This window comes from Talaromyces rugulosus, chromosome II (assembly GCF_013368755.1).
Source record: "Talaromyces rugulosus chromosome II, complete sequence".
Lineage (NCBI taxonomy): Eukaryota > Fungi > Ascomycota > Eurotiomycetes > Eurotiales > Trichocomaceae > Talaromyces > Talaromyces rugulosus.
This window is the reverse complement of record NC_049562.1, coordinates 5,562,169-5,577,522: the sequence shown is the minus strand read 5'-3', so window position 1 is coordinate 5,577,522 and position 15,354 is coordinate 5,562,169. Positions and strand designations below refer to the sequence as shown.

At 49.1% G+C, this 15,354-nt stretch overlaps 5 protein-coding genes across 5 annotated transcripts; 3 read left to right on the top strand and 2 right to left on the bottom strand.

The window, feature by feature from the left end:
• Nucleotides 1-103: 103 nt before the first annotated feature.
• On the top strand, nt 104-1,912 carry TRUGW13939_04399 (uncharacterized protein; the record flags this gene model as incomplete). Its single annotated transcript, XM_035487573.1, has 1 exon — nt 104-1,912. One exon carries the CDS (start codon nt 104-106, stop codon nt 1,910-1,912), a length of 1,809 nt encoding a protein of 602 aa, XP_035343466.1.
• Nucleotides 1,913-2,504: 592 nt separating this feature from the next.
• TRUGW13939_04398 (uncharacterized protein) lies at nt 2,505-5,267 on the top strand (the record flags this gene model as incomplete). The annotated part of the gene is made up of 3 exons (XM_035487572.1): nt 2,505-2,893; nt 2,957-3,802; nt 3,857-5,267. The coding sequence occupies 3 exons, from the start codon at nt 2,505-2,507 to the stop codon at nt 5,265-5,267; spliced, it is 2,646 nt and encodes an 881-aa protein (XP_035343465.1).
• A 430-nt stretch (nt 5,268-5,697) lies between these two features.
• On the bottom strand, nt 5,698-8,763 carry TRUGW13939_04397 (uncharacterized protein; the record flags this gene model as incomplete). Its single annotated transcript, XM_035487571.1, has 1 exon — nt 5,698-8,763. The coding sequence occupies one exon, from the start codon at nt 8,761-8,763 to the stop codon at nt 5,698-5,700; it is 3,066 nt and encodes a 1,021-aa protein (XP_035343464.1).
• A 622-nt stretch (nt 8,764-9,385) lies between these two features.
• Nucleotides 9,386-11,521, bottom strand: TRUGW13939_04396 (uncharacterized protein; the record flags this gene model as incomplete). Its single annotated transcript, XM_035487570.1, has 1 exon — nt 9,386-11,521. The coding sequence occupies one exon, from the start codon at nt 11,519-11,521 to the stop codon at nt 9,386-9,388; it is 2,136 nt and encodes a 711-aa protein (XP_035343463.1).
• Nucleotides 11,522-12,237: 716 nt separating this feature from the next.
• Nucleotides 12,238-15,214, top strand: TRUGW13939_04395 (uncharacterized protein; the record flags this gene model as incomplete). Its single annotated transcript, XM_035487569.1, has 8 exons — nt 12,238-12,267; nt 12,325-12,331; nt 12,400-12,646; nt 12,710-12,752; nt 12,848-13,467; nt 13,880-14,317; nt 14,372-14,718; nt 14,769-15,214. The coding sequence occupies 8 exons, from the start codon at nt 12,238-12,240 to the stop codon at nt 15,212-15,214; spliced, it is 2,178 nt and encodes a 725-aa protein (XP_035343462.1).
• Between the last annotated feature and the right edge of the window lie 140 nt (nt 15,215-15,354).

Here is a 15,354-nt window from a genome sequence, read left to right as displayed (position 1 = left end):
TGCAGCAAAGCTTATATCTGGCTTTTCCTCTCTATAGGACAATTGAGCTGTCCTAGCCATCGTTTATTACACCAGTCCATGAAGTTGTCGCGAGTTCAGCATCATGTTCGACCAAGCTTCCCGACCGTCGTCTGCCCACCGTCTTGCCAACCAGATGCACCGCCTGGATAATGGTACTACACCGGAATGTACTATTGGAGATTTGTCTGTGGGTGATGTCTTTAGTGCCCAGTCAGACCTAGAAATGGAAGCGGAACCCTCCCAGCCTCCTCCCCGCACTTCGATTGTTCCTCCCGAGCCTAAGAATAATGGCCCACAACTTGCTGGCAACACTGTTCTTGCTGGAAACGGCGCCCCGGCGCCACCCCTCCACCAGAAATCAGCACAACGGAAGAAAAAGAAGAGGCAGCAGCGTCGTCTGGCCGATATCGAGGTCGGACACAACACCCCGGTGTTGTCCACGGTGAGAGGGTTTACTCCCATGGCCTCTGGCGACGAAGACTCGGACTTCTCTACCGCCGGATCTCAAGTTATGTCTCCGCAGCTCAACCCCATTCCAACTTCAAACTCGTCTATCGGCATTAGCGCCTTGAAACTGCAGCTCGACGCTTTGAGCTTGTCTGAAAACCAGTCTCTGCGCGGTGCTGGCCTGAAAGGGCCCTCGCTTTCAAGCAACGCAAGTGTTTCGTCTGACAGCGACAGAACCGAGGTTATGACTAGCTATGAGATTCCTCTCGACCATGACTTTATTAGCGAGGAAGCTGTCGCCGACGAGGAGAGCTCTGTTTTTTCTCCAAAAGGTGTCGACATGCAGAATGACCTGTGCCGAAAAATGACGAGCCGCGACTTTGATCATTTAATGTGTCTCGGCAAGGGTACCTTTGGCACCGTTTTGCTCGTTCGCCATAAAGTCACGGGCCGACTCTATGCGCAGAAGCAGTTTCGCAAGGCCTCTTTGACAGTGCATAAGAAGTTGGTGGAACAGACCAAGACCGAGCGCATGATCCTCGAAAGTGTCAATCGTCATCCATTTGTCGTCAAGCTCTACTATGCTTTCCAGGACCATGAGAAACTGTATCTTATTCTAGAGTATGCCCAGGGTGGAGAACTGTTTACTCATCTCGCAGTGGAGCGCATGTTTAGCGAGGATGTCGCCGCATTCTACATGGCTGAAATGGTGCTGGCTCTTGAGCATCTACACAAGACTGTTGGTGTCATTTATCGAGATCTCAAGCCGGAGAATTGCCTCTTGGATTCCGAGGGCCATCTTCTGCTCACCGACTTTGGATTGAGCAAAGTTGCAGTCAGCGAAGATGACCGGTGCAACTCTTCTTTGGGTACGATCGAGTACATGGCGCCCGAGGTCATCCAAGGCAAACCATATGGCAAGGCATGCGACTGGTGGTCTCTTGGAGCTCTTGGCTATGACTTGTTGACGGGCTCGCCGCCATTTAAAGCCAACAACCATGCCAAAATCCAAGAGAAGATCGTCCGCCAGAAGTTGACAATACCGTATTTCATCGGACCGGACGCCAAAGACCTGCTCATCCGACTGCTGCGCAAGGAACCGCACAAGCGCCTGGGGTACCATATGCACAAAGACATCGAGACAATCAAGAAACACCGGTTTTTCCGCAAGATAGACTGGAAAGCACTTGCCCGCCGCGAACTCGACGCGCCTATTCAGCCTCTTATCACGGACCCTGCTCTGGCAGAGAACTTTTCGACCGACTTCACCAACCTGGCGCTCAGTCCGACGGCAACCGACGACGACCGGATCAGTGATATGTTGAAGCAAGTTGGCCTGTCCTCGGAGTCCAATGCTAGCGTGAATGACGCAGACACCTTCCATGGCTTCAGTTTCGTGGCATCCAGCAGTCTCCTGAACAGTGGATTCGGTCTTGCTACATGACTATTGCTGCTGTCGGTGTTCTTGCGTGCGCTGACCAGCTTGTCGCAACCGACGCAGATTCGTTTGTATTTTAAGCAAGTTCCTGTTGCTATTGCTAGTTCAAATACAGCTCTTCTTCCCCTAGCAGTTATCCAGTGTAGTGAGTGCAAATACTTTGACCGCATGTATTCAGTATGTACTCAACGTGGAAATTTGTAAAGGATCTATCATCCCCAAAAGAAAAGAGGCAAAACATCGGCTTTCTCCCTCCCCAAGTAACTACCGCCATCTGCCTAGTGATGGCGAAACACGGAAAACGGCGGACCATGGATCTGCCTTTCCCCCCCCCACCAAAAATGACCGTCCCTCCATCATCTCTCGCCCTTGACGTAAATCGCATTTCGTCCTGACAAACCAAGAAAAGAAATTTACAACCGTGGATTCTCTGACATGTATCGTCGGCATGTCATGTGATGGTTCCGACCTGAGCAATATCTAAATGGTATTATTTTCGCCTCTGAATCGATGGCGACTCGTTCCTGAAGCGCAACCTTTCTTTCTTTTTCAGAATTGAGCAGAAGAAGACGGACACCAGGTCAAGCGCTTCTTCACCATGGGGCCACCGTCTCAAACTCCGGCGACCACCGAGCAATCTGAAAAAGGTGGTGGTAATATCATCATAACGGCCCAGGGAGACAAGTTGTCGCCATGGGCATCGTCGCAAAGTCGCGACACTTCAGAGCCTATGGAAAAATCGGGCTCCTCGCAGCCACCGCAGCCACCGCCGCCGCCGCAGCAATATAAACCTGCGAATGCCAAAGTCGCTATTCCCAGAAACCGTGGTGGACTTGCGCCTCGCTATAGCCGTCGGGTGGCGAAAGCTTGCGAATCGTGTCGCCAGCGCAAGACAAAATGCTCTGGAGATACACCCGTCTGCAGACAATGTCGGGAGCTTCGAATTTCATGCCAGTATCCCGACGGGCTAAGGGAGAAAACAAAAAGGTAAGGGATATATCTAGTCCGTTGTTTGATGATGTTTTTAGCTCATGGTTTTTTTTTTCAAAGGCATATGGAAGAACTGAAGACCAAATCGAATGAATACGAATCTCTTTTGAAGGATCTACTCTCATCCGTTGACGATAGCCTAGCTACCAAAATCTCGACGACATTGTCTAGACATTCGGCCGATGGGGACCTGTTTGATTCTGTAGGACAGCGTTCTTCGTCCTCGCGGACCCCTCTCGATGATGGCGAGTTGGAAGTGTCTTCTCCGTCATCCATCGGGTCTTTGGAAGCAATTGACCGTGTGGAGGAAGATATAAACCGAGGAGAGAATGTGCGAGCAACGGGCTACATTGGGAAAAACTCGGAAATCAGCTGGATGCAGCGCGTACAAAGGGAGGCAGTTCAGCGATCCCGGCATGAGCCTGGCACGTACGATGGCAAGCCTCCGAATAAGCAGTACGAAGATTTTTCTATCAATTCCGTGAGCTATCATCTGGACGATCTCGACATTAGCGTTCCGGACCCGGTGGATATTTATTACATGCCGCCTCGCGAACAAGCAGAACGACTTTTCGAAGACTATCTAGCAACAGTTCACCCGCATTTTCCAATAATCAACCGACCACTCTTTCGCTCGCAGTTCAAATTCTTCTTCGATAATCCTACACAACCAGGTGACAAGTGGCGAGCAATTTTGAATATGATCTTTGCCATTGCCGAAAAACACTCTCATCTTGTTCAGGCACCCTGGAAAGGAGAGGATACCCAAGAGCATCTACTATATTTCACGCGCGCCAGACATCTCAGCATGACGAGTGATGTCCTCTTTAGCCATCCAGATCTCCAACAAGTTCAAGTAGAGGGTCTAGTTGCCTTTTATCTTTTGTCAACGGATCAGATCAACAGGTTAGTTTGACGAATTTCCCCAATGCCAAACTTTATATACTAATACTTCACTAGGGCCTGGAGGATATCTAGTATTGCTATTCGCTCAGCCATTACTCTTGGTATTAATATGAAAAGCTCCAGCGAGACGACTACGAACGCCTCCAAAGAATCTCGATACCGGGTCTGGTGGTCGCTGTACTCATTTGAGCATCTTCTTGGCGTCATGACAGGTAGAGCAACATGCATTCTTGACGGAATCTGCACGACACCCTTGCCGATTCCCTTTGAAGAAGAAAGGTTCAACGACTCCGATGTCAACGAGCTTCTGAGCAATCCGTCGCTACGCGAAAAGAAGGTCGAGAATATCGCTGCAAGCCATTTGATTCGATTGATGCCTTTGAACCCGCCAGAAGGAAAGGCGTCGGAGAAGTTTGAACAATCTAGTCATTTCACATGGTTACAAGGCATACCTTTGAACTCTGGGCTATTCTTCTCATTATACATGGACCTTGCAGTAATCACGCAAGAGATCATCAACAAGGTGTATACAGCAGACGCGGTGCGAGTCCCATGGTCTAACATTGAGAACCGCATCGGCGAATTGAAGTCACGGATTGATTTGTGGTTCGATCAGTTGCCAGATACCTGCAACTTTACCCAAAAAGACAGCAGCTCACCGGAACAAGTACGAGCCAAACTGGGCCTTGCGTTCCAGTATTATAGTGCTCGAATAACGCTTGGACGACCGTGCCTGTGTCGACGCGACTCGCAATCGAACAAGAAAACTTCTTTCAGCCATAAGATGGCCGTGGTCTCGCTCGAGGGGGCCACTCGAATGCTCGACCTGATACCCGACCCTCCTGACCCTTTTCAACTTTATCAATTGGCGCCTTGGTGGTGTATACTTCACTTTCTCATGCAATCCACCACCGTTCTTCTCTTGGAACTATCGTTTGGCTGTGTCCATGTTCCTGGCGATGAAGGCAATATCTTCAACTCTGCTAAAAAGGCCATTCGCTGGTTATACGCAATGTCAGAACACAGCACTGCATCACGACGAGCTTGGTATCTTTGCGACGGCTGTATTCGCCGAATCTCTATTGGCATGGATTATGATGTCAGCGACCTTCCATTAGTACCCAACGACGACATGCTTCAACGAAATACCGTTGGTGAATACCAGGACCCGGCGTCATCCTTGGAGAGTGCTGCTGGCAAGGCAAATGTCGACTGGAGCACTGGAATGGAGTCCATGAGCATTTCACAGAGTGAAGCAAGAAACCAGGATTACGTATCTGGAAGCACCGGACTTGAAGGTTCCCTGAACGTTTCCGAAATGGTCTCATATGCCATGAATTTCCCGCCTTCCATGGTATTTACGCCGAGCAGCGAATTTCATTTTCCATATGACCCTATCATTGGCGAATTCATGGGCTCGTTCTTTCCATACCCGGGCGATGACCAGCAAGATTGGCAAGGATGACCAACTTCTTTCGAAAGTACTGCTTTCAAATACCTTGTGCACTGTTTCTTTTCTGGCTAAATTTAGCTGCTCTCTCTTGAAAAAAAATTTTTCCCCCGCTTTTTCTCCTACTTTCTCCGTTTGTTGACCAAAGACGAGTGCTGGTACACTCTGGATCGTGACAAAGTTATGCGTGTGTGTACTACTACGTACCATGATTGAAATGCAGGAGTTGGGGTGTCTTGGAATGTGGTAAACACTAACCAGGACTTTGCATGTATATAGACAAATGTTTTTATTATGATCGGATCAACCGACTTCTATAGATTTCCACACAGGGACCTTTATATGCTATTATTATACACAATATACAGCTGGGACACTTAAGCTAGACCATGTCGTCACATCATTAGAAAGTCCAGGAAACAATATACACTATTGCCTATTGACTTCACATCCTATCGTCGTACACCTTTTGAACGAGCGGCTTGCCCAGAGCTTTTCTCTTCTTCGCCTCCGTCTTCCTCTGCCTGCGCGCATGGTTGTTCGTCTCAATATCAATCTGATCTTTATCAAGCCCCAATCTGCGATATCGCTCCACGCAGAAATCCAACACTTTTGTAACTTGCTTTCTACTAGCTTCAGCTGCTAGCGGCTCGTCGTCGTCGTCGATGATCAGGTTTTTGTACTCTTGAACAGCGGCTCGCGAGATGATTCGCACCGTTGCCAGGTTTGGAATCACGGCTTTGCGCTGCTTTTCGCGGAACCATACCAGGTCGATTTGGGGTTCGGTGTGCTCTGTGGTCGGGTCTGCGCTCTTTTGTAGGCGATAGAACCCGTCTTCGGTTAGGAGAGCTGCTTCGGGGCGTTCAATGTCGATGCACCATTTTTTCCAGAATTCCATGCCACGATAGCTGCCACGGGTTTCGACGACGGCATCTAGTAGGACATGGAATGCGACAGAGGGGATGTAAGGTAGCTTGTCGCGATCGTGTTTGTTTGAGTAGCGAGGCCGGGTACTGCGACACGATTGTGTCACGGTTCCCCCGATCGAGGAGAGCACATGGTGCCATCGATATATGGCTCTATCGTAGTGGACTCTGAGGTGCCAATGGGACGTTTTCTTCGGGTTGTAGGTCCCAGTCAGAAAACGTTCCAGGAGACCTTGTGCCCGAGCAAGTGAGTAAATTGCGTCTTCTTCGGGCGAAACCTGAATCTTTTGCTCTAGCCTCATGATGACAGCCGCTAGAGTTGCCAATGTACTTTCACCCCATGTCTTGAGCCTATGCTGACAAAGTAGATTTAAAACTGCTTCCACTTCGTCCCATTGATGGAACGCGATGCGGAAATTTGCCAGGGCATTGAATGTGTTTCGCGAAACAGGCGAAGTTAGTCTTTCCATAGCAATGTCGCCAAGTTGTTGGTTTTGAGTGGCCATGGCAAAGCGAAGGATGGATGGGGTCAAGCTTTGATCCCCATATGAGTCGAGTGGAATGGCGGGCCCATCGGCATCCTGTGAGAAGAGTAACCATTCGCCAAAATCGAATGCTTTACTAATCGTAACCAAGTCCAAAAGATCTGCCAAAGTGCCTTGAGAGATACTTGGAATTGACGACTGGTCAATCTGGACAGGCGTTTCAGGTAATTCCGTCAACTCTAAAGCATCAGTTTGATTTTCAATGTCTGCCTCCTTCTCGAAGAATCCCTGTATACTGTCCATTTTGATTGAATCAATGACTTGCTGGAGCCAGTTGAAGGTTTCGGTCGCACTTTCAATCTGACGATGGCTGGAGTATGTTCGCATCATTCTTTCCAACAGACCCGTGAGCATAGAGGAAGTATTGTATATCTCAGGTCTGCTGATTGCAGAAAGAGCTTGATAGTCTGTGGGGACCGAATCATTCCAGGGGGGCATAGCAGGACGCAAGGCTTTCAAAAGCAGCTCAAGTGACTTTGGCTCCGCACCTGTATCTAGGCGTTGTGACTCGATGACACCGGCTATCTGAAGATATGTGGGCAACGAGGCCTTGGCCCATTCATCGCCGGTGGACTTTGCAATGCCATTAATAGAAGCGAGAGCTTCGACATTGCCTTCAGCAATAAACCGGCCTGGTTCAACGCCCTTTTTGTCGAGTCTCACCGCATGATGTGTCAAAGCTGTGACAACCTCAGCGCTGATGATTCGCTTTCCCAAGCCTTTGAAGGCTCCGGATTTGTGCTCCGATTCTTTAGCAGTCCTTTGTATATCAGGATGTGGCCAAAAGTCTTCGGTGTCTATATCCGTATCCTCAATGATATCTGGGTTCTCAAGAAGCGAGTTCCATGACACCGCTCTCCACGGAGAAACAGACTGTCTAGTCTGCATATTCTTCAGAATCCACATGCCTTCCTTGATTTGACCGTTCTCAATACACGACCAAAGAATGAACTCAAGCCATATCTCGTGACCTAAATGTCGAATGCCCATTGTGAAAGGCCGATAGGGGGGTTTATTTCCAGCAGCCTTTGCCTTTTCCAACACCTCTGCTTCATGAACTAGCCAAGCAGTGTCTGTCAAGACGTTCATTATATGCGTGTACAAAAGATGCATCCCTGGCGGGCGAAACAATAATAGATCACTGGCGAGATTCGAATGCTTATAGACCACGTCCGAGACATTTCCGGAATGATGGAGACGCCCGATCGTTTGATAGACATATGACATGGCCACGTCTGATTCCTGAGATGATCGGTCAGCGGCCTCGAGGACAATGAAACCCAGGCTTTGCCAGATTTCTCCCATGATGTACAACTTTGACATTTCATCCTGGGGTTCACTCGTAAAATTATCCATAGACACTGGGACAGGTATTTTTTCAAACCCCGAGGAAATATAAGATGGATCATCGGAATTATGCGCAAAGACGTCACTCGTGATCTCTTTAATATCTCCGACATGCCACTTCAAATTCGATGGAAGGCCTCTCCTAGCAAGTGCACCTTGTTCCAGTTTGTCCACTGTATCCAACATCTTGGTGACGAGTGTGTGGACGGCAGCCCATCTTTGTAGCGTGAACCCAAGGTATGAAAGAAGATCCAAATCTTCTAAAAGGCGCGCATGGCGTAAAATAGACGCTATTTCCTTTCCTTCTTCATATGGCACAGTTTTAGGCCCGAGACCCTGGTCCTCGACATCTTTCGAACCGTTGACGCGCTGATCTTGTGGCAAGTGCGGCTCTAGAAGGCGTACCCAGGCGGAGGCGTCATCTCTCGCCTTCGGCACAAATCCTGAAAGCCTTGGGTGAAAATAAAAATTGCTCTCGCTGGGTTCGATGGTCGTGGGAGGAGGCTTGTTATGTGTAAACTGCCCGTTTTTAGTCGTAGTTCTGAGTTTCCGGATCCATGTTGAACGACGCGGGCCAGCCGGTGCAGCTTCAAGGGTCGGAGGGCGTGGGAAGGATGCTAATGGGTTACAACGAGAGACAAAAGACCTGCAGCCCAGCTGTAAAGGAAGGCCAGGACGTGGGCAAATTCTCATGACACGGAATCGGCGCTGCGTGTAGGAGGGACCGAATGCAGAATTGGAACGCAATTAACAAGTCCGAAAAGCCTCCAATGCATGTCTAGCAGCTTGACCGATGCTTGTTATTCAGTACGTCGACTGAACCATGCTAGACCGCATTGGAGGTTCGCTGATGGATCGTATGAGATTTTTATGGTTCTTGGAGAGCGAGCTGTGTCCGGCGCCGCTAAAGTTTCGCAGCCCGGTTAGTCAGCCGTCTGTCAATCATGTGAATTTCTACACGAAGACAAGAAAAGACAAGAATAGTGATGCTGTGGAAAGAGGACTGCTTTATTTGAGTTTATATCTGTTTTTACGTTTGTATCATAACATCTATGCCAAATTGTGGCCAGCCAACACCACGACATAAGAGAATATAGAAACCAAGGTCGCTAATTATACCATTGTAAACACCAACACTCCTGGAAGCACCAAAGGTATCTAAATACAAGAAGAAATCCATTCGCCATGTCATCGCTCATTCGAACAAAACGTAAGAAAATACATGAAAAAGTGAGGTATCAAGAAAAAAAGGAACATGCAACTCTCCAGAAGGGATAAGGGAAGCAATGGTGAACGGTGTACATATTTACCAAGCCTAGTAGTCTGCTTCAGCCATTTCCATGTCTTCCGTCGACGGTATTTCGCCACCCAATTCCTGCTCAACCTCGTCTACCACGAAACTTTCGTAGTCTTCCAAGCCCTTTTGGACATGGACTTTGAAGCGGATTATATCGTTCAGCATGCTCTCGACTCCGGTATGAAGCTCTTCGCGAAGCTGGTTGGCGCGCAATGTAAGTTGCTCGTATTCAACATCGGTGTTCATCTCCCTTTGTTCCATAATCTGGACGCTTTCAATCAGGGAGGCCCGCATCTTTGCCAGTTCCTTTTCCATTTTCTCTATCTGGGCATCCGACTGGACCTTTTGCGTTGTTGTTATTTCCTTGGTGCGCTCAAACTCCTCTTCGGCTGCACGTCGTCTGTGCTCAAGTGCTTCGATTTCACTTCGTTTCTCATCCATGGCCTCCTTGATTTCGTTAAGGAGATCGCGGTCAGAGATATCTTTTTCTGCGGCATTCTTCCGTCGCTCGTTGACCTCCTTTCTAAGCGACACGAGGTTCGCGCGTACAACGCCTCTGAGATCAAGCTTTAGCAGGTTCACGGGTTGATACCCGGTATTTGCGTCTGCTAGAAGACGATATCCCTCCGGAGAGTTTCTATTTTGTGAGCCACCGAGTTGTGAAGAAGAGAAGCTAGCCTCATTCATATTGAGGCGAATTTCGTAATCGTCCCCTTTGGCATTAACGGCCGTAGATGGTATCAGACTTATTTGGTAGCCAAGGGTATTGTAGATTTTCACCACCTGCTCCAGATCTTCAAGTTTTTGATTCGCTTCAGCCTCCTTCTCCATTAAACGACCATGAGTTTCATCGAGCCGTCCTGCAGTGTCTTCAAGGCTTCGCTGTAGCCGTTCACGTTCAGTATTCATTCGGTCAATATCCTGTATAGTGATGCCCTGGCTGTCAACGCTCGCCTGCAAACTAGAACGCTCGTCTTCTGCCGTCTGCAAGTCGATTTCGGCTTTGTTGTTTTCTTCCTCAAGAAACTGGATGCGGTTGTTGTACTTGTCGATCTTCCCCTGCACATTTGAATTGTAATCTTCGAACTTGCGCTTGTCATCCTCAAGGATTCGGAATAGTTTGTCGAGTTTCGCCATGTCCGGAGCGTTTTTCTCTAGTTCCTCAAGTTGATCGCGAAGGGCGCGATTTTCGGCCTCCAAGTCTTGCATCTCCTGGACATATTTTTCATTTGAGCGCTCAAACTCAACTGCCATTGCTTCGACATGAGGAACAAGGCGTTTTTCAGCGATTTCTTCATCTTCGTCCTCACCTCCTTGTAGCCAGTCGTGATAAGCCCCTGTTAAGAACCGAAAGATAATACGATCGCCTGAGACATCGACGCCAACTTCACCACAGGCATCATCGTATTCACCAATGGCAAAACGGTCCAACATCTGCGCGAGTTGCATAATCCAATGAAGCATTCCAAGAAACGTAGACCAACTTTGACCCCCAACCGCGGCGATTTGAGACTTGGTGATGCTCCTCTCATAAGGGTAGCGCAGCTGCTTCAGAATCGGTGGCACCTCGGCTTCAATGCTTTTCTGAAACTTGTAGCCTGGGTCGATGCGATGGTAAAGCCATTGAAAAATGTACGTAAAGTCTTTCTGCGTTGGCGACTTCATAGAATTTTGGCCCAAAGAGTGCTTCATTTCCAACTCGAAATTGTTATGAGTAAGGTATTCCAAGAGCTCCTGGCTTATCCGCGCCTGGAACGCACGATCTTTGAGGGGTCTTGGGTCTTTCGGTACACCTGCTGGAACAGGTCCTTGTGTGAAGAAGGATTGATGCGTCATCGGGCCTCCAGCCATTGAAGGGCGGGAAAATACGCTACTCCTGCGCTGTAGGTTCTGTTGCGATGACGAGTTCGTGGGAAATGAGCCAGGCGCATAGCTCAGGCGACCGGCATTTGCATTTTGGAAGAGATTGCTGGAGACGGATCGTCTGACGGATGAGAGGCCCGCATCCTGCCCAAAATTACCGCCCCCGGACGACGAGCGCTGAAAGTTGGGTTGCTGTGGCCGGCCTAGAGAGTTGAGTAGCGACGTTGAGCGCGTGTGTTGCGAGGTGTAAGGAGGGTTCTGATAGCCGCCAATCGAGCTGGTACGCTTCATTGCAGATGATGGTTGAGGTAAGGCAGAGAAATTCTGTACACTCCCAAGCGTCTGGGCCGAAGACTGAGTTAGCCAAGGTCAACAGCAAATCCGAGAGTAGAAGCATTGCAAATCCATGTGCTGGGTGAAGGGGAAAAAAAGAGGTATTCCTACTTCGCGGGGCCGCTTGATGCTAAACAAACCCGTGTCTTGCGACATGGTGCAAACTCCTAGCAGTAGACTGCAGGAGTGCGCATTCAAGAGGAAAATAAAGAAAGATGGGCTCAGGTATATTCACAGTAAAATTATACAGCAACACGTAAAAACGGAGGCTGTGAAGCACATGCGCAGCAAGAATAAAGGTTGGGAAAGACAATCAAGGCAAGCGCAGCCCGATGTAAACAAAGCGACGCTGGTCTTGGCGCCAGCGGGCAGCAGCCCAAAACAGCAGGCGGTCTGCGCTGGCTCCTGCTGCATCACGTGCGGTATGATGATTCCGGGGAAAACGTAATGTACCGTACGGTAGCGTACGAGCGCCCAAGTTCCGAGGTCCAGAGCTGGCTCGGCTTCCTTCTGCCGTTCGTGCTTCATGATCTTGCAAGCTCCTACTCAGCACTCACTTCTCTCCAGAAGCACGATCTCTTCCACCTTTCGTCGCTAGAGTGCCCACATCGAATGACTGAATAAAGTGGAAGCATCTTTGGTTTCTCTTCTCTCAGAGCGGAGTTGCCATCATCATGGCTCGCGAAGAGCTCATCTCCTCGGCTGTAAGTCCGCACTCTCTTTTGTTGCGCTTCAACGAGACTGACTTGATGCCCACGTAGGTGACATGTATGTACTGGAATATACCGTGCGGACTATTCGCGATGGCTCGAAGCGGAATACTGATGCTCCTATAGTCCTTCAAGACCCCTCGGTCGCATCTTCACCAGTGGAGAAGCGGGTTGCCTTTCTTCAGTCCAAGAACCTTACACAAGAAGAAATTGACATCGCCATTGCGCGGGCAGGTGATGGAACGGTTCAAACTACTACGACGACTACAGCTCCTGTAGGATATGGCCAACAGCAGTCTCCCGGTTACAGATCAACTGCCCCTCCACCAGGGTATGGCTATCCACCGTATGGGCAATGGCAGCCCCCTCCAGAGTGAGTATCTGGAAAATTATATATTCACATCGAAAAAAAAAAGAGATTATTAATTATAAGTAGGGTCCCTAGGAGAGATTGGCGAGATTGGTTTATCATGGCAACAGTGACCGGAGGAATCGGTTATGGTTTATATTTCCTTACCAAGGCAAGTCAGCTTGAAGTTATCTTTTCGACGACTAACTAACTTATTGAATACAGAGATACGTCGTTCCTCTTATTGCGCCTCCCACACCTCCACAACTGGAACAGGACAAGCAGAGCATTGATGAACAATTCACCCGCGCCTTTGCTTTGATTGACCAGCTCTCGACAGACACAGCTGCTTTGAAGACCGCTGAAGAGGCACGAACGGAACGCTTGGATGCCGCCCTTCGTGAGGTCGAGGGAGTGGTCTCCGAGTTGAAATCGTCAACACGGCGGAGAGACGATGATACTCGTCGGATCAGCGATGAAGTTAAGAACCTCAAGGAGAGTATCCCCAAGGCTCTTGAAGGTGCCCGTGAAGGAAACGAGAACCGACTTAAGGAGCTTGGCACAGAACTACGCAGTCTGAAAACTCTGTTGAACAACCGACTCAGTACTGCTAGCCCTACCACAACTCCAGTCTCTGGCCGCCCCGTAGGAACACCTGAACCCACGCCAACACCAGCCCCAGCACCGGCGGATCCGGCGACGCAGTCTTCTACAGCAGCTCCTAGCATTGCTCCTCCATCTCTACCAACCGCTCAAACCCCTACTACTCCAAGCACCAACAATCCTCTTTCCCAATTAGGCAAATCTGCTTCGATCCCGGCCTGGCAAATGGCTGCTGCGAACAAGTCAAAGAACGCATCTGTGTCACCAGCTTCTGGATCAGGCGAGGGGGCACAGGGCTCCAGCTAGGCATGAACATATACTATTCTAATCGTTCTCTGTACTTTACTGATAATGATACGGGCTTTCGTCCTCTTTTTCTTTTACTTGATTTTATGAAGACTGCCCTGTACACATTATGTTTCTGAGTAATATCTTTAAGTAAAAGTTCCACGGCTGTAAAAAGAAAACAAAGGTTTAATATTCACTGTTGTTGCTATTTTTAAATATCATACATAAGAGTATGTTGAGGCTTGAGTCAGTCAAAGATTAGCGGCAGAGGTACTTTTTTTTTCGGCCGCGCTTATGACCTCATCTTCCATTTGCCAACCACCTCGCAACCAACCCACTTCGACCACAACAATCCCATCAAATAAGGGGGGGAACAGGGTCAAAAATGGACCACGAAACCAGCAGATCCGATGGCCGAGGCGCCCGAAGATCTCGGAGTCGGTCCATGTCACCGCGCGTCCGCGATCGCGAAAGAGTTCGAGAGCGCGATAGTCACAGACACCACCACCGTCACCATCGCGACAGCCACGCGACCGGTCACGATGACGAGAAGCAAGAGAGATCGAGACATCGTTCTCATCACCACCGTGGTCGAGATAGCGGCGACCGTCGTCGCAAAGAACCTTCTCCGGTGTCCGCTGCGCCGCGTGTGCTCCCGTACAATGCGCGACATCTTTCCAAGCATGACCTCTCACGATTGGAGCCCATTTTTGCTATGTATTTGGATATACAAAAGGGCCTGGCTTTTGGAGATTTGAGTGAGCAAGAGCTGAGAGGGAGGTGGAAAAGTTTTGTGAAGAGATGGTAAGAGCGTGCTATTATACAAGTTTGCGATTGGGTTTTTAGCTGACATATTAGGAACCATGGAGAGCTCGCTGAGGGGTGGTATGACCCTGCCACGTTCGAAAAGGCTGCGAGTGGCTTTGAGAGCAAAGGGGACGGTCCTCATCCAGACGAAAGAGAACCACTACCGACGAGAGCATCCGAACCACCGGGTGACGGCCGCAAAGATAGAACCACATCACCAAGGGCGAGAACGCCCTCGGAAGCGAGAAACAGAGAATATAATAACGCCCAGGATGACGATGAAGATGACGATGATGATGAAGTATATGGCCCACCGCTTCCCAACCAGGTCACTACTTCCAGCAATCCTCGATCTGGACCGACGATACCAAACCTTCAAGACCTAGAAATCCAGCGAGGTATGTTTTCAATTGCCAATGATAAAGTTCTATTACTAAATTCCACACAGAATACGCACTCGAAGATGCCCGAGCTGCCTACTCTACAGCTTTCGCTGAACACAAAGAATCGCTCAGATCACATAAAGATCACATGCGCACTGTTCAGGAAGAAGTTGCCCCCCGCGCAGAGCCCGGAACCCACGAACGAAAGATGGAGAAGAGGAGAGAAGCGGCAACCGCAAATCGCGAGTTTGCTGCTGGCAAGCGAGGAGGCTCACCTGCAATGGACGCCGCCCCCGACTCGGAATTAATGGGCGGTGGTGAGGGTGATCTTGAAGCTATGAAGAAGGTAAAGGAGCAAGAAAAGAAGAAAAAGACCGAAAGGGAGATACGCCGAGAAGAGATCGTGAGAGCGAGTCGGGTGGAGAGGGAGGAACGACTGGCTGAATACAAGAAAAAGGAGGAAGAAACAATGGGTTGGTTGAAAGCTCTGGCAAAACAAAGATTTGGGTAATGCTTAAAAAATAAAAGAGAATTGATTGTGGAGTTGTCATGTAGTCGACTTTTAGTCTATCCTATTCTAGCATTTGATACATACATAGAGAGCATTCTAATGAGTTTCGGAATGCCTGTCATGAACATGGATTATCGAAA